General features: G+C 37.4%; 1 protein-coding gene across 1 annotated transcript; it reads right to left on the bottom strand.

Annotated features, from left to right (window-relative positions):
• Window positions 1-2,192: 2,192 nt before the first annotated feature.
• On the bottom strand, window positions 2,193-26,052 carry lmnb2 (lamin B2). The gene is made up of 13 exons (XM_057841828.1): window positions 25,576-26,052; window positions 14,567-14,703; window positions 14,351-14,507; window positions 12,307-12,432; window positions 12,130-12,228; window positions 10,352-10,423; window positions 10,153-10,278; window positions 9,870-10,090; window positions 7,623-7,857; window positions 7,459-7,566; window positions 7,228-7,347; window positions 7,061-7,162; window positions 2,193-4,227 (listed from the first exon to the last, which is right to left on the bottom strand). Exons 1-13 carry the CDS (start codon window positions 25,801-25,803, stop codon window positions 4,192-4,194), a joined length of 1,767 nt encoding a protein of 588 aa, XP_057697811.1. The 5' UTR covers window positions 25,804-26,052; the 3' UTR covers window positions 2,193-4,191.
• Between the last annotated feature and the right edge of the window lie 764 nt (window positions 26,053-26,816).

Genomic DNA, 26,816 nt, shown 5'->3' with positions numbered 1-26,816 from the left:
ACACCAAGTAACACTGGTCCCTAATGTGCTCCAATACAGCACAGCATTTATTTTGAACACTGCAAAAACTCAAAATCCTATCAGGACTTACAGTTTAGACTAATTTAAAACTTAACTAGAACTTAAAAATAGCTGGGCACAAATGGAAATTCAATTGAAAGACGTGGGGAAAAACACGTAGCTTTCAAGTGATGTGTGTTATCAAGCGTAATTACATTTTTAGGTAAGAAGTATATTTTTTGGGAGTGAAAGTAGTGAATTTTTTTTTTCTAGTCACATCTTAGATGCAATTGTTGGCTGTTTTCAACCATGTACATCGAAAATAAAGACATTGATTGACTGAAAATGGTTCAATATTGGATTAAACGTCTTTTTTTCTTATGTACATTTATAATTGCTCTTTACCTAAAAAAAAAAAAAAAAAAGTTTTATCCGATTACTCGATAGAATTTTCAGTCGATTACTAAAATATTCGACAGCTGCAGCCCTATTTTGAACACTGCAAAAACTCAAAATCCTATCAGGACTTACAGTTAAGACTAATTTAAAACTTAGCTTGACACAAATGGAAATTCAATTGAAACACGTGGGAAAACCACGTAGCTTTCAAGTGATGTGTGTTATCAAGCGTAATTACATTTTTAGGTAAGAAATATGTTTTTTTTAAATAAGATCTAGCAGTTTTTTTGAGTGAAAGTAGTGAATTTTTTTTTCCTAGTCACATCTGAGATGCAATTGTTGGCTGTTTTCAACGATGTACATCGAAAATAAAGACATTGACTGAAAATGGTTCAACATTGAATTAAATGTCTTTTTTTCTCATATATATTTATAATTGCTCTTTACCTTAAAAAAAAAAAAAAAGTTTTATCCAATTACTCGATAGAATTTTCAGTCGATTACTAAAATTTTCGATAGCTGCAGCCCTATTTTGAACACTGCAAAAACTCAAAATCCTATCAGGACTTAGTTAAGACTAACTTAAAACTTGAATTTAAAAATAGCTTGACACAAATGGAAATTCAATTGAAACACGTGGGAAAAACACGTAGCTCTCAAGTGATGTGTGTCATCAAGCGTAATTACATTTTTAGGTAAGAAATGTTTTTTTTTAATAAGATCTAGAAGTTTTTGGAGTGAAAGTAGTGAATTTTTTTCCCGAGTCACATCTTAGATGCAATTGTTGGCTGTTTTCAACCATGTACATCGAAAATAAAGACATTGATTGACTGAAAATGGTTCAAGATTAGATGAAATGTCTTTTTCTCATGTATATTTATAATTGCTCTTTACCTAAAAAAATGTTTTATCCGATTACTCGATAGAAATTTCAGTCGATTACTAAAATATTCGACAGCTGCAGCCCTATTTTGAACACTGCAAAAACTCAAAATCCTATCAGGACTTATAGTTAAGACAAACTTAAAAATAGCTTGACACAAATGGAAATTCAATTGAAACACGTGGAAAAAACACTTAGCTTTCAAAAAAAAATTATATAATTGCTTATAATTGCTCTTTACCTAAAAAAAAAAAAAGTTTTATCCGATTACTCGATAGAATTTTCAGTCGATTACTCGATTTCTAAAATATTCGATAGCTGCAGCCCTATTTTGAACACTGCAAAAACTCAAAATCCTATCAGGACTTACAGTTAAGACTAACTTAAAACTTGAACTTAAAATAGCTTGACACAAATGGAAATTCAATTGAAACAAGTGGGGAAAAACACGTAGCTTTCAAGTGATGTGTGTTATCAAGCGTAATTACATTTTTAGGGAAGAATTTTTTTTTTTTTTTAAAATAAGATCTAGAAGTCTTTGGAGTGAAAGTAGTGATTTTTTTTTTTCTAGTCACATCTGAGATGCAATTGTTGGCTGTTGTCAACGATGTACATCGAAAATAAAGACATTGATTGACTGAAAATGGTTCAATATTGGATTAAATGTCTTTTTTTCTCATGTATATTTATAATTGCTCTTTACCTGAAAAAATGCTTTATCCGATTACTCGATATAATTTTCAGTCAATTACTAAAATATTCGATAGCTGCAGCCCTAATATAAATTTCTCATTTCTGTTATGTGTCACTCAGTAACCAGGCAGTGGAGATTGAGTAAATGTAAAACATTTATTGTGGGTACAAAAAATTCAGATAAAATGGCATGCGCCCCTTCCCTCGACCCCTCCCTCCCAACTAACCCCACCCACCCAACACACGCACACAACAAAACAGGTCTCCGAGGCACTAAAAACTTGGGTGCTTACGTTCAATCACATTCTACAATGTCGCAGTACGTCTACTGCCTAAAACCTTACTAAAGTGTGGGAATTCTGACCCAAAAAATTGCAAATGTTAGCACCGGCTAACCCCTGAAAACAGTTTTTGGCGCCGTACAGATTGCCGATTCAAAGTAACTCATAAACACCCAAAGTCATTCGCCCCGGGATCCTTAAGACCAAAGTTTAAGTCATACTAAAAAAAATGTAAACAAACGGATTACACTGGCAAAAAAAAAAAAACCTTAACTATAACGTCTATGTGTAAAAAGATGGCGTGAAAACACACGGACACGCAAAAACGGCAAATCCGGGAGGCGTGAGAAGTCTGTTTAAATATTTTTTGGGTGTGGTTGTGTCTGCGTCGCTTCAGGAAACTTTCTGTGGGAGTGTTTTGGTGCCATTGACGGCGGTAGACGTCGAATCGGGGTGTGGTTTGTGGGTCTAGAGCCATGTTTTAAATGTTTTTCATGATGTAGACATCTGATCCATTTCCACTGCGAGGCGCTGGCAGCGAATGAACTTCCGTTCAAATGGATCGGATGTCGATTGCGGTCAATATGTTAAGAGGAATTTCTTCGGGCGAGGAAAAAAAAGAGGATAGTACATTCTAGTGTAGTTGCAAAATAAAAGCTAGGTTTGAGCATAAAATTTAGAATAAAATAACAGATTTAATTTGACAAAGGTGTAGGCGAGCAAATGTCGGGGTGTACTGAAGAGAAGTAGGGCAAGTGAAAGAAATTTAAAGGAAAATTCAGACTTTAAATGGACAAATTCCAGTCTGGAAATCAGACCTGAAATTGAGAAGTCAATTCTGAATTCAGACCTGACATTGAAAACTCAATTTTGGATTTAAATTGAGAATTCAAATCTTTAATTCAGACACCAAATTATGAATTCAGACCTGAAATTGACAAATTCTGAATTCAGACCTGAAATCAATAATTAAAAATGGACAAATTCTGAATTCAGAGCTGAATTTGACTCATTCAAATCTGAATTCAGACTTAAAATCGAGAATTCTATTCTGAATTCTAAATCCAAATCTGAAATTGAAAAATTCAATTCTGAATTAAGACCTGACTTAGACAAATTCTGAATTCAGACCTGAAATCAATCATTCAACTCTGAATTCAGACCTGAAATCAATCATTCAAGTCTTTAATTTATACCTGAAATTGACAAATTCAAGTCTGGAATTCACACCAGAAAGTGACAAATTAAAGTCATTTCTGACTTTATTGAGGTTTCAAGTTTGAAATTGAGAATTCAAGTCCGAATTCAGACCCGAAATGAAAAATTCAAGTAATTTCTCACCTTCAAATTGAGATTTCAAGTTCAAAATTGAGAAGTCAAGCCCGAATTCCGACCGTCTTCAGAATTCTGGCCTTAAAGGTGAAAATTCAAGTCAATTCTGATTTAAAACAGAATTTTGTCCAACCGTTTTATCCCAACCCTCTTCCCTCAGACTAAACGCCACAACCTTCCGTAAAACGAGCCTCAGTTCCCACAGAAAGTTTTGTGACCGTATGTAAAATCCTCCGACAGAAATTTCCCAAAGGTCCATTTTGTTTGAAATCTTTGTAGTGTTTGAATACGAGGAAAGCGCTCTGATGAATAATCAATCGATCTGTAAGAACTTTGGCGTGCGGGCTAAATAAACCAAAAAACAAAAACACATTGATAATACAAGAAAATAGCAAGAATAAACATTCCAAAAAAAAAAAAAAAAAAAATCAACACTCAGTGGCGGCGCAATGGAAGCCCTTGAGGAATAAAATCAATGAGGAGTCCCGCTAGTGGGAATGTTTGCTTTTGGCTAACAACAAAGCAAAAACAAAACCAAAAAAACAGGAGGTGTTTGTCTGGACGCCATGGACAGGACAGGACAAGTTGGCTCTGACGGTGGTTTCACATGACCGCACACTCTCTGGACGCCACTCTGGCCTGCAAGAGGCATGCCGTGACAAGATTTGCTTGGTGAAAACGTTCAAAAAATAAAATTTCATGCATCCTCCCTCCAATGAGTTTATCAAGAGTAGACGTTCAATCCATTTCAAGTGGGAGGGTAGTAGCGAATCATTCGCTGTCACTCTCCCACTTTAAACGGATGAGCGTCTGGCGCTGTTAGTGGTGGATAAAGAATATAATAAAGAATTAGAGGAATAAATAAGGATGTAAAAAATTGTAATCGTTTTAAACAAATAAGTAAAAATAGAAAATTACATTAAAAAATACAGCTAAAACTGAGAAAATCATAAAAAGATGCAAGATAAAAATAGACAACAAAAATATTTTTTTAATTTATAAAATGCTTTTAAACTATTTCAATTAAAAATAACTTTTTATTCATTTATTATATTTCTAATATACACACACATACACACATATAATGTAATTAAAATCATTAATAAAGCTAAAAATGAGAAAAGATACAAGATAAAAATTTGGATATGAATTAAATAATATATATTTTAAATTAAAATGAATTCCTTTTTTATTCATTTCTTATATTCCCCTAAAAAATTCATTTTAGTTTGTATTTTATTTTTAGTGTTGAAAAATGTTATTTCAAATAATCAATTTGAATTGTTTTTTTTTTTTTTAAACTGTCTTTTCTTTGTATTTTTTTGGCTTGTGTGGTTTTAATATTGAAATTTCTGATGGATTTTCAATTCTCTTGTTTCTATGATTTTGAATTTTTTGTCACATTTTTCTAAATTATTGTCTATATTCAATATTTTATTTCATTGTAGTTTTTGAAAACCATTTTAAATTTATCCTACATATTTGACTTCATTTTCCATACCATTTATTTCGTTTGATCATTTTGATTCAATTTTTTATTCTTGATTTTCATTTGTTTTAAGTTTTACTTTTTCATTTTAAAATAGATTTTTTTTTTTTGGGATTTCCCCCATTTTTTGTTTTATTTTCCAATTTTATATATTCAGCATCTTTTGTTATTTATCATCACATATTCTTACATTGTTTTTGTTTTCATGTTCGCATGAATTCTACCAATGCTTTTTGATGTCTATTTGTTAAATATAAATTCAGGCATCAAAAGGTGCATGCTGTTAAATATGAATACAATTGATATGGGTAAAATCCACATAGGCAAGTTATTATTATTTTTAATAAGCACGATAATCAAAGTCAAATGTGAAAACGAATGTAAAAGTGTGACCTTTAGCAATATAAAAACACTGAAACCAGTCAAAAAAAGACAAAGCCTACCGTAATTTCCCCACTATAAGGCACACCCTTATTATATAAAAATTAACGGCATTTGTTCATACATAAGCCACACAGGACTATAAACTACAGCTGTCCTAACTATTATGGGATATTTACACCAAAATATATTAACCGATAACACTTTCTTGACAGCGGCTTCATAAGACTGTCATAGGACCACATGAACTACCATGAAGCTTTGAACCAAATGGCTGCAAAGCTATATTGCTTCATTTGGTCATCACTGCTCCCTTGGGGGAGACAGTCAATCTCTGCTGCCACCGTCCCACATGCCTCTAGCATGCATTGCAGCGCTACAGATGTTAATAACAATCAAAATTCATGCAAATAATTTCTTCAGTTAATGTTCCAGTTGTTACATTAATTGGCAGTTATGGTATTTGGTAACACTTTCTTTGGCAGTGGTGCCATGAGACTGTCGTTAAGACCATCAAAATTATGACATGACACTGCCACGAGCATTAATGAATGCTTATTACGGATGTCATTTTGTGTCATAAGGCAAATTATCTCAATTTGAATGGATGTAAAAGATCCGAGCTGGACGTAAATGGAGTTAGTGACATACCATATTGGCCCGAAGATGGTGTTTTTTGCATTGAAATAAGTCTGAAAAAGTGGGGGCCGTCTAATATTCGGGTCTAGATATTATACCCATTCATGACGCTAGCTGGCGCCAGATATCATTGAAGCGATGTGCTGTCATGACAGATCTCAGCTCCTGTCAAGTTTAACCAGTTTGCATTATTTTATTGCAATGTTTTTCCTTATTCAGATTTGTTTCAAGACTACAGTTACAGTTAGACTTCACTTAGATGGTTAATGCAGTTATTGCAATTTTGTCACAATAGATTGGTTTATTTACATTTCAAAAACCAGAAGCCATTCATTTACGAATGATTGCACTTTAGTTTACATATTTAAATGTTCAGATATTAAGATTTGAATGAGGCAAAATGACATGCTTTTTCTTTCAAATATATTGCTATAATTAATTGTTTCGGATGTACTGTAATTATTTTCGCCCTGCGATTGGCTGGTAACCAGTTCAGGGTGTACCCTGCCTACTGCTCGTAGTTAGCTGGGATAGGCTCCAGCACCTCCGCGACCCTCGTGAGGAAAAAGCGGCATGGAAAATGAATGAATGAAATTATTTTCTGTATGAAAATTAATTTGGTGTTCAAAAAGTCTTTTTTTCAAACTCGAGTCTAGAAAAAGAGGGGGTCGTCTTATAATCAGGGCAGTCTTCTATTCGGGCCAATACGGTAATTTGCCAGATGACACTTACTGACATCTGTCATAAGCATTCAGTAATGCCCATGATAGTATCATGCCATAATTATGACAGTCTTTTGACACCGCTGTCAAATTAAGTGCTGCCCATCAACCTATATAAATCGACAAAAAAGTGGCCCTGGATTACAAGTCACAGGATTCAAATTGAGGGAAAAAAGTAATGTCTTATAGTCAGAAAATTACAGTATTTCAAACTGTGATTTTGTTTTGCATTTTTGCTCACCTTCTTGTGCACCACTGGCACCTCCTCTTCCTCAGCCTCGTCCTCTTCCTCCTCTCCGTTCTCCACTTGCACCTTCTTGCTGACGCTCCGTCTGGCCACTTCCTATATCCGCCACAAGCGCAGCGTTAGCTATCTTAACGGTACAGAACGGCAGTGAGAGTGCTTACCTCGCCGTCAAAGTTGACCAAACTGGTGATGATGTCGTTTCCTGTGCCCCAGGAAGCCTGGCTCTTCCACAGGAGGTCAGAGGGTGGGCTGTGGGCCACGCCTGCGTCCGCAGACCACACCTGAAAAAAACACACAAATGTCTTATAAATTGTGATATAATTCCTTTTTACACATTATTTTTTAAAAATCATACAATGTGGGGAAGAAAAAAAACCTTTCATCTTTCTTACCGTGACGGTCTGTCCGGCCTTAAGAACAAACTTTGGCGAGAACTTGTAGACAATCTCGTCACCGTCGTCCACTTGTCTCTTCAGTCTCCAGTTTCCCAAAGGCTGGTCCTGCAAGCGCACGCTTAGTTAGAATGCGTCCAAGCGAGCGAGCGAAACGGCAGCACCTGATCCGTGTTGTTGGCCAGAGTGACCGAGTTGCCGTCCATGTCGGTGGCCGCGATGGAGACGGCGCCGCTGGCCGCGTCCTCCTCGGACGCCAGCAGCACCTCCCGGGCGCGCCCCGCCGAGGCGTCGCCCGACTCGGGGTCGGCGCGCCTGCGCTTAGTGGCGCGGGACGAGGACGAGCCCGACACGCGGGAGACGCTCACGCGGGACGACGGGCTGGGAGACAGCTTTAGCCTGGGGGAGAATGATGGAAAGACGTACGGATTGAGTTTTTGCAGTGTTCAAAATAGAGTCATCGAGTTGACTGAAAATTCTATCGATTAATCAAGTAATCAGATAAAAAAAATGTTTTTCTTTAGGTAAAGAGCAATTATGAATATACATGAGAAAAAAAGACATTTAATCCAATATTGAACCATTTTCAGTCAATGAATGTCTTTATTTTCGATGTACATTGTTGAAAACAGCCAACAATTGCATTTAAGATGTGACTAGAAAAATTCACTACTTTCAGTCAAAAAACTTCTAGATCTTATTAAAAAAAAACATATTTCTTACCTAAAAATGTACGTAATTACGCTTGATAACACACATCACTTGAAAGCTACGTGTTTTTCCCACGTCTTTCAATTTAATTTCCATTTCTGTCAAGCTATCTTTAAGTTTTAAGTTAGTCTAAACTGTAAGTACTGGTAGGATTGAGTTTTTGCAGTGTTCAAAATAAATGTATGATACCTGCTGTATTGGAGCACATTTATTCAGTAATGACTACAGAGCTAAAACTGACAGCTTTGTTATGTTTTAATTTTACACCCTCATCACTCTACAGCGTGCTTTTTACAGATTAAATAAAGCCTGTATGTAAGACACGTTCGCCACGCGTCGACAGTGGTCATAATCAATAGAAACCTAGCCCTCCAAAGGGCTAACGTTATGTGAGTGAGTGACAGTAACGTTATATTTATTAGCGATGAAAAGTCTACTGCTTAAAGATGGCGGCTGTTTACTAACGCTGCCCAGACGCGGCCGAGTCTGTCATTTCGCATCTAGTCTTAAATGCATGCGATATCTATGAGACGCATCGGACATAACCTGCTCCCAAACTAGCATCATGCGGGCGTAGTTTTTAGCAACGTCGGCGTAGTTTGTAGCGGCTGTCGGCTGCGCCAAGTTTTAAAAAAAAAAAAAAAAAAAAAAAAAAAAAATTTTTTTTTTTTTTTTGGGGATTGCTTCTTCCTCTACGCACGTGACGTCAGCGCGTTGTCCCGCTTTTAAAGTGGTCCGGGCAAAACGTGATGCTTAGAGCTGGCAAAATTAAACGATTCCTCGAGGTGAATAAAATTACTCGGACCAGTTTTTAAACTGTACGTTTGTCTGTACGTTTTTCGTGCATTACATTTTTTTAACCTCCGTTCGTTAATACGTTGGTTGAATGACACGAGAAAAGTAAAGAGGCACGGAGAGGGAAGAGTGTTTGTTGTGACGCTGTAGCAAACGCAATGCTAGGCTAGGTGGCTCCAATATTTCCTGACTGTAGCCGACAGCCTACAACCTATGGCTAGATATCTCATGCATATAGAACTACATGCGAAATGACAGACTCGGTAGCGTTAGTAAACAGCCGCCATTTTAGAGCAGTAAACGTCTCAGAAAGGCTCTGTTGTAGTGAACCTTCCTAGTGAACCTAAGTAACTTTTTATCTAAAATACTCGTAAATCGGCAAAATCATGACTGGAGTATCTTTAAATGATGAAACATTTACAAAATGAAGTTTTGTTTTATTAATTTAGTTTTATTAATTCTCCACTGCTAGCCATTGTTTTTGACAAAATAAAAATGTTAAATTTTGTGTCTTAAATGTAAAAAAAATGTTTTAAAAATATCATTTACTCTTTTCCTTTTGTTTTTTAACATTTGGAAAAAAAAATATTTTATTTTTTCCTTCTTTTAAAAAAAAAAAAAAAAAAATTATTAAATTATTATTATTAAATTTAATTATTTTCCCTTTTGTTTTATTTTTAAGAAATAACATTTTAAAAATTAAAACAAATCAGAATATTTACTTTTTTCCTTTATGTTTTCTAAAGTAAAAAAAAAAACTAAATATATCATTACTTATAAAAATATCTGAAGAAGACAATTCTCGTTTAATCCATTTGGACAGGGAGGAACATGATGATTGAATGCCAACCCTCCCAGTTGAATTGGAATTGCAGTCTATCAATTATAGACTTAACACCGCATACCTGTGCTCCTCCCCTTCGAGGAGCTTCCTGTATGCGTTGATCTCCATGTCGAGCGTGAGCTTGACGTCCAGGAGCTCCTGGTACTCTGAGAGCTGGGCGTTCATACGCTCGCGCAGGTTGTTCATCTCGTGGTCCTTGGCCTCGGTGATGCGCCGGTGCTTGTCGCGCTCAGAAGACAGAATGTCCTCCAGGTCCCGGACGCGCTCCTCGGCGGCCGCCGCCTGTGCGCCGAGTGGCGTTGGTGAGACGACCCGGCGCTCGGGGAGGACGCAGCGAGGGATACCTGTTTCTGGAGGGCGCTCAGTTGGTAGCCCAGGCTTTCGATTCTCACGCGGGACTCTTGCAGCTCCTCCCGGGCCGCACACACTGCCTTGTCGTTCATGGCGGACGACACCTTGGCATTGTCCAGCTACGCGGCGGCGACAAAAAATGTGAGGGCTGGCATTTCAAGCGAGCGTGCGAGCCTGACACGAGCGACTTACCTTGGCTTGGAAGGTCTGCTCCAGTTCCTCCTTGTACAGCGCCACCTGGTCGTCGTGCTGCTTTCTCAGGTCCTATTAGGATGGCGCAAACATAAATGGGGGGCAAAGTAAAACACTACTGCTAATTGGGAAATATTTTGATAGCGAATAAAACACATAGACATTTTAGGACTCTTTTGTCAGTTTTTGTGATGCTTCCTCACTGTGACGGAGCGGCTCCATCAGTGACAGGCAACACGCCAATTCAGTAATTGACTAACAACTTCCTGATACAAAGTGCAATCATGTTCATATTTGGCAAGCATGTGAGGTATCAGAGCCTGAACACAACTGCATTGAAACATTCCCCATTAAGCCTGGCGCCCCCTAGTGGGAACAGGAAAAGCCCTTTTATTACGAGAAAGGCTCCTCCTCCTCCTCCTCGGGAAAAAAATTAATTGACCTTAAACCTGCATCATGGGAGTCTTGAGACATGTGTTCAGCTAGTTGAGTTTTTGTTGAAGCAGGGGGGTCCAAATCTTCTTCCTTCTTCATAGCAAATGAAAATGGCCAATTTGGAGGCCTGAACATGCTCGAAAACTCACCAAAATTTGCACACATGCAGCTTTGTGTAAATGATGATTTTGCAACGCTGCGAAAAAATATCACAAAATGGCTCAGTGACGCCCCCTTAGGAGGGAAAAAAAAAAAAAAAAGACCTCTCCATTTAGGTTTTTTCAATGTAGAGCCATGAAAATTGGCAAGTCGATACGTTGTGCAATACCGTTTCAAAAAGTCTCATGCGCCCATATTACAAACCCAACAGGAAATCGGGTATCTTGGATTGAATGTGGAAAAACATGCCATTTAAGTCGAAAATCAGCGTGCACATTTGAGACCATTGCGCCGAGGCAGTTAGTTTGATCCTCCTCAAAATTGGTGAGACTGTTCATGAGACATGTGAGATGTTAACTTATCAAAATGGTGAGTTTTCATTCACGGGCCTAATCTGGGCGGAATACCAAAGCCTAGCGTTTTTTAAATTTAGGGTGAGGGTTAAGGCTTCTTCATGGCAAATGAAAATGGCCAATTTGAAGGCCTGAACATGCTCGAAACTTACCAAAATTTGCACATACTTAGGAAAGCTATGAAATTTGGGGAGTCAATATGTTGTGCGAAGGCTCGTTCAGTCCTGCTTGCAGGGCTGGTTTATGTCTGTTATTTGTGTCAGTTTTTTCCAAATCTGATCACCCAAGAATGACGTTGAGCCAGCATGCGCATCAGTTTCCTGAGCAAATCTAGGACTGCGAATTAGTGCACTACTTGAATACTTGAACGGGCTCCATGGACAAGGCAGTCTGAACGGGCATGCCAAAAAACAGATATGACAAAAAATCGGATTTGTGCATTAAGACTGGCGGTATGAACCTAGCCTTAGTCACTCTGATAATAAAGTAATCAGAAGTATATTACCTTTTGGAGGCGTTATCAGTATTCAGTAGTTAAATTACTTTTCCAAGTAATCTGTGACAACACTGCCCATTACCAACAGAAAAGTGGCCCCTGAGTGCCCCAAAACCAACCAAAAGTGACCCAAAATCAACAGGAAGTTAATTTGGACTGGGTGGGACCGCTCAGGTCAATTGGACGTCTGGTGTGGTAAATGGCAGTCAATGAGTTAGCAAGGAAGTGACCCAAAAACATCCTATAATTAATAGAAATCTACCAACAATCCAAGAATAAAATATATTTTCCTGAAATGTACAATTCTTTCAGCTTTGCTTTGTCTGAGCACGCACCTGTAAAGCTTGCGCCAGCTTGAACTCGTAGTCCTGCCTGACTCCCGAGTCCACCTCCACAATTCTCTGCTCTTGCCTGCGCCGCGACTCCCGAACCTCCTGCCGAAAGTCACAAAACCCAAGCGTGAAGATCCTATTGTCAGGAGCCTGAAACGGACGAGTGAAGCATCTATTGACCTCCTCGAACATGTTCTTCCTGAAGTCCAGCTCCTCGCTGAGCGACTGGCATCGGTTTTCCAAGTCCACGCGCATCAAGGTCTCGGCCTCCAGCTGCCGCTTGGCCACGGCGTGGCTATCCTCCGCCTGTAAGATGCCAAAATACGTTCTACTCATTCATTGCCATTGATGCCAATAGTATCCATTAGTGATAGGAAATCTGGCCGACCGCCTTTTTTCATAGGATCGGAATCGGGTGAAAAGGATCGGGTTTTTAATTTAAAAACAAAAACAGTGAGATGCAATTCGGTGCACACCAGAAACTATCTGGTAAACATGCGCATTAGGGCTGCAGCTATCGATTAGTTTAGTAGTCGATTAATCGATGAACTACTCTGTTCGAATAATCGCGTAATCGGATAAGGAACATGAAAAATTAAAATATCTGAGCTGAGCCTCAAACGGTATAAAAAAATAAAGATCGATGTACAACAAAAGAATAATTGGTTAATTTAAGTAGCAAAAGTCCGCTAGCTTAAATGCTATAAAACGCTATATATATATATATATATATATATATATATATATATATATATATATATATATTTTTTTAATCATGCTCTTTAGAAATGATTCTGACACATATTCCCACAATAAATGGCTAAATATATCTATAAACTAAATTACGAATGCAATAAAAAAAAACATTACCTCAAACAAAAACTTAGCTTATGTTGGTCTTAACATGGAGCGTCTGGATTCAGCCATGTGAAATGAGGCAGACCAGAGGGCAGCGTATCCATCCAAATCAAAACTAAATGCAAACGCTTTCAGAATAAACCATTACACCACCACTTTAATTAAACGAATTCTCGAAGTAGCAAAATTTAATAAGAATCTTTTTTTCTAATCAAATACTCGAGTTAATTGATTAATCGTTGCAGCACTACATTATATAGCATTTAAGCGCGCTGACTTTTGCTATGCAAGTTAGCTAATCGTTGTAAACATTAGCGTTAAATAGCATTTAAGCTAGCGGTGTTTTGCTATGCAAGTTAGCAAATTGTTGTAAACAATAGCATGACATATCATTTAAGATAGCAGACTTATTATTTAAGTTAACATTACATTGCATTTAAGCTATCGTACTTTAGCTATGAAAGTTACCAAATTGTTGTAAACCTTTGCATTATATAGCATTTAAGCTAGTGGACTTTTACGATGCAAGTTAGCCAATTGCTGTAAATATTAGCAGTATATGGCATTTAAGCTAGCGGACTTTTGCTATGCAAGTTAAGTAATTGTTGTAAACATTAGCATTATGTAGCATTTAATCCAGCGGACTTTTGCAATGCAAGTTAGTATTATATAGCATTTAATCAAAAGAACTTTTGCTACGCATGTTAGCATTCTGTAGCATTTAAGCTAGTAGACTTTTACTATGCAAGTTAGCCAACTGTTGTAAGTACCAGTATTAACATTATGTAGCATTTAAGCTAGCTGACTTTTGCTATGCAAGTTTAAAAAAATTTTTTTAAGTTTAAAAAAAAAAAAAAACTGAAAACTAAATGGAAAACAGTAAATATTCTCTTGTAACTTTCATAAAAGCAAATGGAAAAATAATTCTTACAGTATTTTTATTGATTGTAATTTATTAAATTTAATTAAAAAACAAAAACAAGTATTATTTATGTCAAACATTTTCACACAAAAAGTTTTTTTTTCAATAGAATAAAAAGCCCTTGATAAAAACATATTTTAAAGAACTATTTTGATAGATCCAAGATGAAAAATGAAATTACAATGGATTTATTTTTAGAGAAAATGTTTAAAAACAAAACCTGTAAATATTCTATTTTTTCATTTTTTCCTTATCAAAAAACGATCATAAATTTTTATTTCAATCAAATAACAAAATAGAAACCCTTGAAAGGAGATCATTTTCTAGTGTAATATTCCTTATTTTTGATCAGTCTAAACGAGCCATTTGCAAACACCCCAGTCCAAACCAATTGGACACCTATCCCCGTCCACGGCAGCCAACGAGTTGATGAAAAGACATCACCTTAGCCAGCAGGCCCTTGACTTCCACCAGGTCGGAGGTGAGCGCGGCGTTCTGTCCCACAGCGGTGGAGAGCGCCGCTTCGTTCTGGTTCAGCTTACTTTCCAACGCCGCGGCCCGGGACGTGGCCGCCGCCAGGTCGCCGTCCTTTTTCTTGCCGCTAAAGAAAAAAAGCTCGCGTCATCCGACGGACGTGTCCGCCGACCTACGGTGGCTTACCTGCGCGTGGCCTCTTCCAAGTCGGCCTGCGCCTTTCCCAGTTCGATCTGCAGCCGGGCGCGCTCCTTGGCCGTCTCGTCCAGAACCCGGCGAGTGTCCGCCAACTCGGCCTCGTACAGGTGCTTCAGGCTGGTCACCTGAATGTCGCGTCAAAAGATGGGTTTACAATTCGCTCTTTCAGTGCACTTGATCGATGTGCGATACCAAGCAGACATCCAATCCGTTCAAAACGGGAGGGTTAGCAGCGCATTAGATGGTGGAGTCCAAATCCTATTTTCGAGCATTTCCCCCCGTCATTTTTATTTCATTTATGATTCTATGAAATTTTTTTTAAGTTATATGTAAATATACCGTATTGGCCCGAATATAAGACTGTGTTTTTTGCATTGAAATAAAGACTGAAAAAGTGGGGATCGTCTTATATTCGCGGTCTAGACATTATACCTATTCACGACGCTAGATGGCGCCAGATATCATTGAAGCGATGTTCTGTCATGACAGATCTCGGCTACTCTCAAGTTTAAGTTTGCATTCTTTTATTGCAATGTTTTTCCTTATTCAGATGTGTTTCAAGACTAGTTACAGTTAGAATTCACTTTGATGGTTAATGCAGTTATTGCAATTTTGTTGTTTTATCACAATAGATTGGTTCAAAAACCAGAAGCCATTCATTTACCATTGTGATTGCACTTTAGTTTACATAATTAAATGTTCAGATATTAAGATTTGAATGAGGCAAAATAACATGCTTTTTCTCTCAAATATATTGTTATAATCATTTGTTTCAGATGTACAGTAATTATTTTCTGGATGAAAATTAATTTGGTGTTCAAAAAGTTTCAAACTTGAGTCTTGATAAAGCGGGGGTCGTCTTATATCAGGGCTGTCTTATATTCGGGTCAATACGGTATATATTTTTTTTATTTTGTAATTTTTAGTTTAAAATCTCAAGAACAATTAAAATATCCTCTCTTTATCCATTCATTTTTATATTTTTTTATAAACAAAATTAGGTGGGAAAAAAATATGGAAATTTTTTTTATTTAATTTTTTTAAATTGAATTTTAATTATCAACAAAGCACTTGTATTCCCTTTTTATTAAAAAAAAAATTTTCAGCAAACTTATTTATCGTAGCCGTTTTAATTAACTACGTTTAAAAAACATTTTAAAAATTAAATAAGGGAATATTCACCTTTTTTTAATAAAATCAAACATTATGAAAATTAAAATACCGTTTTTTCCTTTTTTTTTCAATTAATAAACATCTTTGTTGAAACAAACAAGAGCCTGTGACACAAATAAGCATGTTTATTTCATATTACACGCGGTATTTGATGCTCCTGAATAGGGTTGGGCATCGAGCATCGATGGGAACCTGTTCTAACACTCCGATGCTCCCGGAACCGTTCGAATTTTTCAAATTTCGATTCCTTGTTTCGATGCTGCTCGACTTTAAAGACTGATATTTATATACAAGTTATAATTAGCCCTGTGAGAAGTTATTTTAATTTCAAAAAACGTCGAGAAGATTTTAATATAAACTATGCAATTTTTTGGACCCTGCATTTTTTTTTTGACACTGCCTCCTAAAAGAATTGGGAATCGTTCGGAACCGGAGTCGAAACGTGGAATCGGAATCGTTCATTTTCAAACGGACCCAACCCTACTCCTGAATGAAATGGACCGGTTGGATGTGTGTGGAAGCGATTTATATATTCAATTTTTTGAATCACGCGCCATGAAAATGAGTGACTTCCTGGATTGAGGAAGAAGGCGAATGTGACATCAGCAAACTAATCATTTTCACCATACAGCCATTACTATAGTATGCAGAGGGACTGCAGATTCAGCTGATTTTGCAGAGTACTCGCTTATTTTTTGCATCATGCCAGCCCAATGTGCTGCAGGCTTTTGTTGCTACACCAGGGAGACCGGTGTGATGCTTTTTGGATTTCCAAAAGATCCTGTTCACTGCCAAGAATGGGCAAAACAAGTCCAACAATCAAGTGTGGTGACTAATAAGTGAGTAACCTATGCGTTTTATGTTATGTCAAATACTGGGATCATGGTAGACGTCAACGTGGCGGGTTCTGGTCCCCATTAATCGCGAAAAACGAGGGATGACTGTACACTGTGGTGATGGTGAGTCGTCTAAAGTCTTTCCAAACAGCTATTTAAGTCATCTTGTGAAAATTTCTTGAAAAAAATATATATACATCTTTCTTAATATCGCAATATATTGCAAACCCCCCAAAAAATCGCAGCAATAGTTTTTTCCAATATCGTTCAGGCCTAATTGTGAGGCACATTTTTGGACGTGCGACTGAAATACGATGTACTTTCGAAAACTGTATTCAAACTGTGCCATTTTCTAGGTTTCGCCTGCATACATCCGTCCATAAGTGGCTGCTTTGAACCGATGAAGTGATTAGCGCACGTGATGATGGTATGTACCGCTGTGGAATGTGAAAAATGCACCCGGCCGGCTTTCACGTGGGCGGCACGTGCCGGTGCAATTTACGCTAGAGGCTCTCTAGAGCACATTGCTATTTGTTCTTTATGTAAAGTCTCAATGAGTGGAGTAAACATGGGAACTTTACCACATCAAACGACTGCGTTACGCACGTGTGAGATGAATGGTGAGGAGCTAACAGCCAAGGGGCAAAGACAGTTTGCGACAGAGAACCGTAGTAGGGATTTTACGGGTGGGGGGGGGGGGGGGGGGACTGGAAACGCTGTACGCCTCTGACTGTCTTCTGATATTGGCCAAGGTATAAATAACAAATAGGCCACAAACTGTTATTTATATCTCTTGACCACTGGAGTCTTACAGCTTTTGCAGTAAAGTGGTACCTCGACTTATGAAATGAATTTGTTCTGAAATAGGCCTGCGCAATATATCGTTTGAACACCGCAATGTGCCCAATCGTCACATCACAAGACCTGCAATTGTTTTTTTCCCCCATGTAAACTTTTGTTTTACTTCATAAAAGCAGCAAGTGTGCATACCCTGGATCCTTTTTATATACAGAAAACCAGGATTAAACAGCATTAAATACATCAGAGCTGAAACGATTACTCGATTTTAATCAAGGCATTTTCTCCGCCTCCAGGAATTTCGCCAACTCTAAGCATGACGTTTTGCCCGGACTGCTTTTAATTTAGCACAACGTGCTGACGTCAGGTGCGGAGAGGAAGAAGGGAAAGGTGGCGGATATATTTGATTTCAAACACGCATGAATCATAGACTCCACCATCAGTTGACAAGACAGCTCCCACAGACATTGTGCCACGCCTACCTGTAGGGGGCCGACCCAAGCAGAACGTTGAGTTGGCTTTCACTGTGATAAACTCAAACACACGCCACGTTCAAACACCAGATTTAGGTGGAAATAAGACAAAGCTTTGACTCCAAACAAGCATGTTGGAGTGTCTCAAGAGTGATTTGGTCGAGGTTTCAAGGTAATTATTATATTAAACAGCGCCAAGCATGCACTTTGAAACGTTGTGAATACAATGAAATGAATGGGAAAAAAATAGCCTAACTTAAGCTTGAAATATTTACGTAAAATGAATGATAACTGCCCATTTTTTGCTTTTAACCAAGAATCTGGACTGTTTTACAGTCATATCTATAGATATTCCGCCATTTAAGCATTTATTTACAAGAATTTTCAACTTAAAAAGCTCTTTGTTTGGATTTTGTATGCCCTTGTTGTACTTGTACAAAAAAAAATTAATCAGGAATTTATTAGACTTTGAATTTTTTTTTATGTCGCTGCTCATGGAGACTCATATATACCTAAGGAAGGTGCCTGTTTTGGTTTTAGGCCGATGGCGGCTTTGGTTTTGAAAATATTTGTATTTGAAGTTTTTGAAAATAGGCCCCCTACGGATTGGCCCCGAACCCCGTCAACTGATAGTGAACTCTATGCACGAATATAGAAGTAACGACGAAGAAGCCGATGAAAGTGAAGAGAAAGGCACCGAGAAGAAGCAGAAAATTCATTTCAAGCTGGAGACCAAGGTGAACACTGTTTCATGTATTCGCTGTAAGACAGTGATTGCATAACAATACCCCACCCGGCTACCCGCGGACTCTTCCGCACCCCCGGCTGGACCCCGCGACCGCCCCCGAAACCCAGGCTGGGCGCCGCCGTGCGACCCGCCCGCCTAGCCCCCGCTCCATAGAATACTACGTTTACTCCCAGAGCGGAGGAGCGATTCTCAGGACAAGGTTAAATTAAGTTAACGTAGCGCTAATAAATAAGATTAATGTTACTGTACCTTAATAACGTAACGTTAGCCCAGCAGAGGGCTAGGTTTCTATTAATTATGACTACTGCTGTGGCTAACCTGTCTTTCATACAGGCTTTATTTATTCTGTAAAAACCAAGCGCTGTAAAGTGATGAAGGTGTAAAAGAAAAACATAATAAAGCCAACTGTTAATTTTAGCTCGGAAGTGATTGATGGATAAAACACCAAGTAGCACTGGTGCCTAATGTGTTCCAATACTAGAGGTGCACGATAATTATCGGTCCGATAATAGGAATTATGACGTCATCCCAATAAATCCGATAACATAATATACTATCGGCCCTATTAATAGTATTTTTGGCAAGGTGTCGGATTGGGATTTGTGCGTTTGTTTCCACTCCTGTTTTTCCAGTATGCAAAGTTTTGTTACAGTCTTTGTTTTTTTTCATTATAATAATGTTCATGTCATCATGAAAATACTGGTTCGGTCAAAGGCAAATCTAAGCTGAATCAACTACGAGTATTTTTGACCTACAGGTGTTCAAAAACTCAGGTGAATATATACATTGAAAAATTATATATGGCGGGAAATACTCAGGTGACTTGAGACCCCCAATTTAGCCAACTTTCAAAATTGTCTGATATGCATGTGTGATACATCATTGGAAAGCATAAAATCTCAATTTTCTGGGGGAAGAAAAAATTGGAGCAGGAGGGCATTTTTTTTTTTATTTTATATTTTTTAAAGAGCAAAACCCTATCTGCACGCGAGAACAGAATTACAGACGCCATGACTTTAACGAGATATTATCGCTTACTTACTTTGTTTCGATCCAAAATCTCCATGTAGCATGTATCACTGAGTGTCAAGACACAGCTGTGAACAGCTGGATTTTATGAGTGAAACATGGTAATATAACAGGGGTCGCGATGCAGAAATCGCAGACATCAAGGAGTGGTCGAGATTTTCTTTTTCATATATTTACCCTTTTAAACATTTCTTTCATGTTTTTTTGTTGTTGTTGTTTGGATCAATTATTATCATCCAACATATCGGAGAAAATGCCACAGTAACAAAAAAATACAATTAAGCGATAGTTATGAGTAGAGCTGGGAATCTTTGGGCACCTAACGATTCGATTACGATTCAGTGGCTCCGATTCGATTATAAAACGATTATTGATGCACCCCCCTCAAAAATACTCTCAGGCTAAACCAAACTACTATTTCAGTATCAAGTTAACATATAGCAGTAAACAAATATACAAAAATAACAGTAAATAAAAAACTCCAGTCCCCATTCTGTATCAGCAGCTTTAAACTACATTCAATTAATTTAACGTTGTTAATCAACCGTTAAAGTTGTTAAAATTGCTCCGGTTATTCCATAATTTTCCTTTTGCCTACTTTCGACATGTGAAAGTTTTAAAACTATTTTAAAGATAGATTCAAGTCAATATTTTACCGATTTAGGAGTATTTTAGATAAAAAGTGAATTAGGTTTGCTTGGAAGGTTCGCTACAACAGCCTTGCAGGGAAGTGTACTGCTTTAAGATGGCGGCCGTTAATAACGCATGCATCTAGCTTTTTGTAGGTGTGCTGCTAACGCTACCGAATCTATATTGCATCTAGTCCTATATAAATGATATCTACCGTAACATGTGGATGTGCTTTTCTGCAGCCGTCAGGTATGTTGTTGTGTTTTTTTTTTTTTAATCTCGAGGCATGACTTGAGCTCAAGCCGTGAGTTGAGCATTGGCATTACCTGAGGGGGCGGGTAATGAGAAGCATGATGTTTAGATACTCTCGCTCCGTTCCTCATTGACCGCGCTGCGCGCTGAGTGTGTTGTACTTCCGCTTTACTTGGCATATTTTAATAATCGGAATTTGGATGTTTGTGAATCGTTCTCGAATCTTCCACGGCTGAATCGCGAATAATCTAAGAATCGGAAATTTTGCACACCTCTAGTTATGAGGTAGATATCCGTGACTTTTTTATAGACGCGATTTTTTTCATTGTGGCATAATTTGTTTAAAAGTTTAAAATATGTGAGTGAAAATTTTTTTTAAGTGTTTTTTTTTTTTTTTTTAAACAAAATATGAGACATCAATAAATGATTCTAAGCTAAAAACGATAGACATTTTGAATAATAAATATATTTAATTACCTTGGATTTGTGGCTGGGTTGAAACAAAAGCAGTTGCGCGACGTCTGTAAACGGGGGTTTTCAGGGTCAAACGGACAAATCAAAAATAGTTTGGGGGCTTCATGCGCCATGAATCTGCTATGGCAGCATATAGACATATTGTTCTATCAAACACAACAGTTGTTTTGGCTTAAAATACAGCAGTTTCTTTTCAAGAAGTGCAAGAGCAGAAACTGCTTTTTCAGTCTTGTCTGCGTTTTCCACCATATATATTATCGGTTATCGTATCGGTATCGGCCTTGAGGAGCAGGAAGTTCTCGATATCGGTATCAGTTTCAAAAAATGGATATCGTGCACCCCTATCCAATACAGCAGGTATCATACATTTATTTTGAACACTGCCACAACTCAATCTAGACTAATTTAAAACAGAACTAGAACTTCAAAATAGCTTGACACTAATGGAAATTCAATTGAAACATGTGGGAAAAACAATTTTAAGTGACGTGTGTTATCAAGAGTAATGACATGGTAAGAAATAAGATTCCCCCCCCATTATATCTTAAGTTTTTTAGTGAAAGCAATGAATTTGTTTTGTTTTTTTCTGGTACCATCTGAGATGCAATTGTTGGCTGTTTTCAACAATACATCGAAAATAAAGACATTGATTGTCTAAAAATTGTAGTGCTGCAACATTTAATCGGTTAACTCGAGTATTCGATTAGAAAAAATATTCGAATTTTATTGCTTCGAGTATTCGTTTAAAGTGGCGTTGTAATGGTTTATGTTGAAAGTGTTTGCATTAAGTTTTATTGATTAGGGTGGATACACTGCCCTATGGTCTGCCTAATTTCACATGGCTGAATCCAACTGCTCCCTGTTAAGACCAACATAAGATAAGTTTTTGTTTGAGAGAATGTTTTTTATGCATTCATAATTTAGTTTATAGGCATATTTAGCAGTTTTTTTGTGGGAATATGTGAACCATTTGTTAAGAGCATTGTAAAAAAAACGTTAGCATTTTATAGCATTGAAGCTAGCTGACTTTTGCTATGTAAGTTAGGCAATTGTTCTTTTGTTGTACTTGGATCCGCGTTTATTTTTTTATACCGTTTAAGGCCCAGCTCGATTATTCGAACTCACTAGTTCATCGATTAATTGACTACAAAAATAATCGATAGCTGCAGCCCTAAAAAATTGTTGAATATTGGGTGAAAGGTCTTGTTTTCTCATGTACATATTAACTGATCTTTACCTTTTTAAAAAAATAAAATAAAAAATTATCCGATTACTCGATTGGAATTTTCAGTAGAATACTCGATGACTAAAATATTAGATAGAGTTGGAAATAGGGAGAAAAATCCACAGTCATATGCTTGTCCTGAATCGTCCTAACATAGCATTTGTTCGTTGCCATTGTCACTGGTCATAATCCAAGATAAATATTTTGAAGTACTGTGTTTCTCGGACTATAAATCGCAGTTTTTTTCGTAGTCTGGTTGGGGGAGCGACTTATGTGTGAAATTATTAACACATTATTACATCATTTCACATGTTATTTTGGTGTTTTGGAGTGACACTGATAGTTTGGTAAACGTGTTAGCAATTTCTTTATGCTGTAGTTATCTGAATAACTCTTAATAGCTATGTTACGTTAACATACCGGCCACGTTCGCATTTCCTTGTTCATGCATCATGTAACATTGTCATACAGTACACTTACTCAGCAATTTGTTCTTTATTGTGTTTTTATTTTAAATTGCCTTTCGAGACAACATATCTGTTCTATGTGTTGGGCTTTATCAAGTAAACTTCCCCCAAAAATGCGACTTATTCTCCGGTGCGACATACGTTTGTTTGTTTTTTTTCCTCTTCATTGCACTTTATTGGGTTGGTGCGACTTATATTCAGGTGCGACTTAAAGTCTGAAAAATACGAGTATTTAAAAAAGATTTAAGTTGTCAACGGACAAGGGTCTGTTAACAGAAGGAATATTGTTGTGGTAGCGCTTTGGGCATTGTAACAATGTAGATAAAGCGCTATATAAGTCCTCTCTATTTAATGTAGTACGTATTAGGGCCAAATAAAGAGAAAAAAAAGGACGAGATGTCAGTCGTACTATTGCTAAGAGAAAACAAACGTATTATAACGTAGGGGTAGTGTAGCTATAATCAGTTACACATTTTAGGTACATGTAGCGTAGCTGAGAGCTACGACAGCGTTAGTATAAATCCTTTGATTGATTATAATTTGATGTAAAGGAGGCAAAATATGAACGGTTTCCTTATTTATTAAACCGATTCTAAAACACAAGATGCTTACAATATGGTTGATTTTAACAACGTACGACGTAAAGTACGTAGCTGCTTATTTAGCTATATTAGCCCCACGTAATAATACGATCTTTATTCTTGTACTATGAATTCGACATTCATTCTCGTAGTAATTGTTCGACTTTTTTTCTCGTATTACCAAGAGAGTAAGTCGTATTATAACGTGGAGCTAATATAGCTGAAAAAGCAGCGACGTACTTTACGTAAGAGCGTTGCCACCTCCGTTAAAATCAACAATATTGAAAATTGTGTTTTACAAATAAGGAAACCCTTAATATTTTGCCTCATCTACATCAAATTATTATCCATACAATTATTTGTATATGAATGCTTCGTCGTAGCTCTCAGCTACATTAGCCCTAGGTAAGAATACGACTTTTTTTCTCGTAGCAGTAGTATGACTTACATCTCAGAGTCCTTTTATTTATATATTTATTTTCAATTTGTCCCTAATACTGCATCGTAAATGTAGACCGTCACATTCCGAAATATTTCATTAGCTTGGCTAATGAAATATTTCAAATGGAACATTGTTGTTTCTCGGAAAAAATGTTTTTAAAAAATAATTTGTGAATTACTAGGTCTAAAACCGTTTAGCCCACGCAACAAACCAAAAAGGAAATCTGTCTGCTATTTTTTTCTTGCTACGAAAACGAAATCACAGGACAAACTCGTAATTATCAATGAAAAAGTGGTAATCTTTCCCACAGGATGTGAAAGCAGCATTAATACGGCGACATATATCGCAATGTATCACAAATCCCCAAAAAAGTTGCAGTTCCCCCCCCCCCCCCCAATATCGTTTAGCCCTACTCAAAAGGCTCACTTTTAGTTATTTACGCAAGTTCTATTTACATTTTTAGAATAAAAGCGTTGAGTTTTTTTTCGTGCATTTTTAGTACCTGAATGTTTTGAACCGAAATTACATTTTAGTGTACTGGTGTAACGGTACACCCCTAAATATTTTACATTTTTAGACCCAGAAAACCCCAGTTGGCCATAAAAATAAAAGCAAATGAAAACTAATATTTAGGCGGTTGTAACTGCTAGCAATGAGACATTCCATATTTAGCTAGTTGAGCAAGATGGGGAACTAGAAAAAAAAATCAAATCAGTGAAGTGGTTAAATAAGGAGGGGGCGTTGGTATGAAAAGGCGCGCACAATTAACCGCTCATCTACATTAAAATATTATCCATATAATTATTCATATATGAATGCTTCGTCATAGCTCCCAGCTAAAGTACATGTACGTAAAGTGTGTAGCGGCTTACAGCTACATTACTCCTAGTTAAGAATACAACTTTTTTTCTCATAGCAATAGTACGACCTACATCTCATAGTACTTTTATTTTTTTCTTTTCTTTTCTTTTCAATTTCTCCCCAATACTGCATTGTAAATGTAGAACGTCACATAGAACATTGTTATGGTTCTTCTTGGAATGTTTTTAAAATTTTCGAATTAAAAATTTTGTTAAAATGTTTTTTAAAAAATAATTTGTGAATTACTAGGTCTAAAACAGTTTAGCCCACGCAACAAACCAAAAAGGAAACCTGTGACTGCTATTTTTTGTTTTTTTTCTTGCTACGAAAACAAAATCACAGGACAAACTCGTAATTAGCAATTAACAAGTGGTAATCATCTTTCCCACAGGATGTGAAGGCAGCATTAGTACGGCGATATATATAGCAATGTATCACAAATCCCAAAAAAGTTGCAGTTTTTTCCCTCCTAATATCGGTTAGCCCTACTCAAAAGGCTCACTTTTAGTTATTTATGCAAGTTCTATTGTTTACAATTTTAGAATAAAAGCGTTGAGCTTTTTTTTTTTCGTAATTTTTTTTTTGTACCGGAATGTTTTGAACCGAACCGAAATTACATTTTAGTGTACCGGTGTAACGGTACACCCCTAAATATTATACATTTTTAGACCCAGAAACCCCAGTTGGACATAAAAATAAAAACAGTAAATGAAAACTAATATTTAGGCGATTGTAACTGCTAGCAATGAGACATTACACATATAGCTAGTTGAGTAAAATGGGGAATTAAAAAAAAAAAAATCTGTGAAGTGGTTAAATAAGGAGGGGGCGTTGGTATGAAAAGGCGCGCACAATTAACCGCTCACTTTTCAAATTTTCAACAGCCGAGCCGCAGTTGGCCACTTTTAACTGTACGCGATCAACTAGCCGACCACGAACGAGCCAACAATGGCTTCAACACGTGGCCGCCCGCGCGATACTTTTCACGGAAACAAGAGTTGCGCTCACCTCCCTGGTGGTGACCTCTTCTTTCTCTGACACTTTGACCTGCAGCCGGTCGTTCTCGAGCTCCAGTGAGCGCACCCGCTCGATGTAGACGGCCAGTCGGTCGTTAAGGTGCTGCAGGTCCTGTTTCTCCTGCAGGCGAGAAATGCGGGTGGGTGAGAGGGGCGTCGAGGAGGCCGACGACGAAGCCGCCGGCCGGCCAGCTTCACGACTTGGGGTAGCAGTCGCCATAACGGCTCGGGAGGGAGAGCGGGCTTTTGGCTTTTAGGCTTCTTCGGGAGACAACGCGTTCGTGTCCGTCGTCCTCGTCGAATTAGGACGAGAAAAGTGGTCGGGCTAGCGAAAGGACGACGAGGGAGGAATCAATGGGCGGCAGGAACGTCATACGCGGCGGCGGCGGCGACTCCTTCGGGAAGAGTGGCGGTGGAAGGGATTCCAAAATGGCCGCCACAGCTGCCACCACCGCGCCAAAAGCAGGGAACGTTTCCTGTCTGTCGCAAGGCATCTTGGGAAGGGAGTACATTCAATACCCTGGCACGTCACAGCCCGTTTTGATAAGAGCTTTGTATTGTTTTGGAAAACATCCAATTTTTTGCTTTTTTTCTCAGTCAGAATTGCATTATAGACTGAAATATTTTTTTAAAAACTAATTAGCAATAAAAAATAGGTTGTTGAGAGAAATAAGTGTAATATCCGTTCTCAGTCGAATAGAGAGCAGAATACTTTTGTATACAGTACAGTACTATATATTATGTCTATCGACACCCTAGTTACGGTGTTTGTTATTTGTGTGTGTATATTTACATTGTTCTGTACTATATAAATGGTAATAAATATTGTTTACAAAAAAACTAATAAAAATACTTCAAAATATATAAAGCTACTTATTTTTCAATATGAAAAGGACACAGTTGTTGGTATATTTATTTCTCGGGAATGTTAATTTTATTTATTTTAGTAATTTGAATCTTCACAAAGATACATTTTGTGTACAATTTTGCAAGGTTTTTTTTGTTTGAAATTTAAGGTTTTTATTAGGAGTATGTCAATACATTACTTAGGATTGTCGGATTATTTATACCGTAATTTTCGGACTATAAACCACTACTTTTTTCCCTCATTTTGAATTCTGTGGGTTTTAGTGCAGTGCGGCTTATTTGTTTATTTATTTGGGTTAATAGGTAGCTTATTTGTTGATTTATTTAGGTTATTTGACAGCAGCGTCATAAGACTGCCATAAGACC

The sequence above is a fragment of the Corythoichthys intestinalis genome, chromosome 7 (genome assembly GCF_030265065.1).
Source record: "Corythoichthys intestinalis isolate RoL2023-P3 chromosome 7, ASM3026506v1, whole genome shotgun sequence".
In the NCBI taxonomy this organism is placed as follows: domain Eukaryota; kingdom Metazoa; phylum Chordata; class Actinopteri; order Syngnathiformes; family Syngnathidae; genus Corythoichthys; species Corythoichthys intestinalis.
The sequence above is the reverse complement of the archived record's forward strand: the minus strand, read 5'-3'. Positions and strand labels throughout refer to the sequence as shown.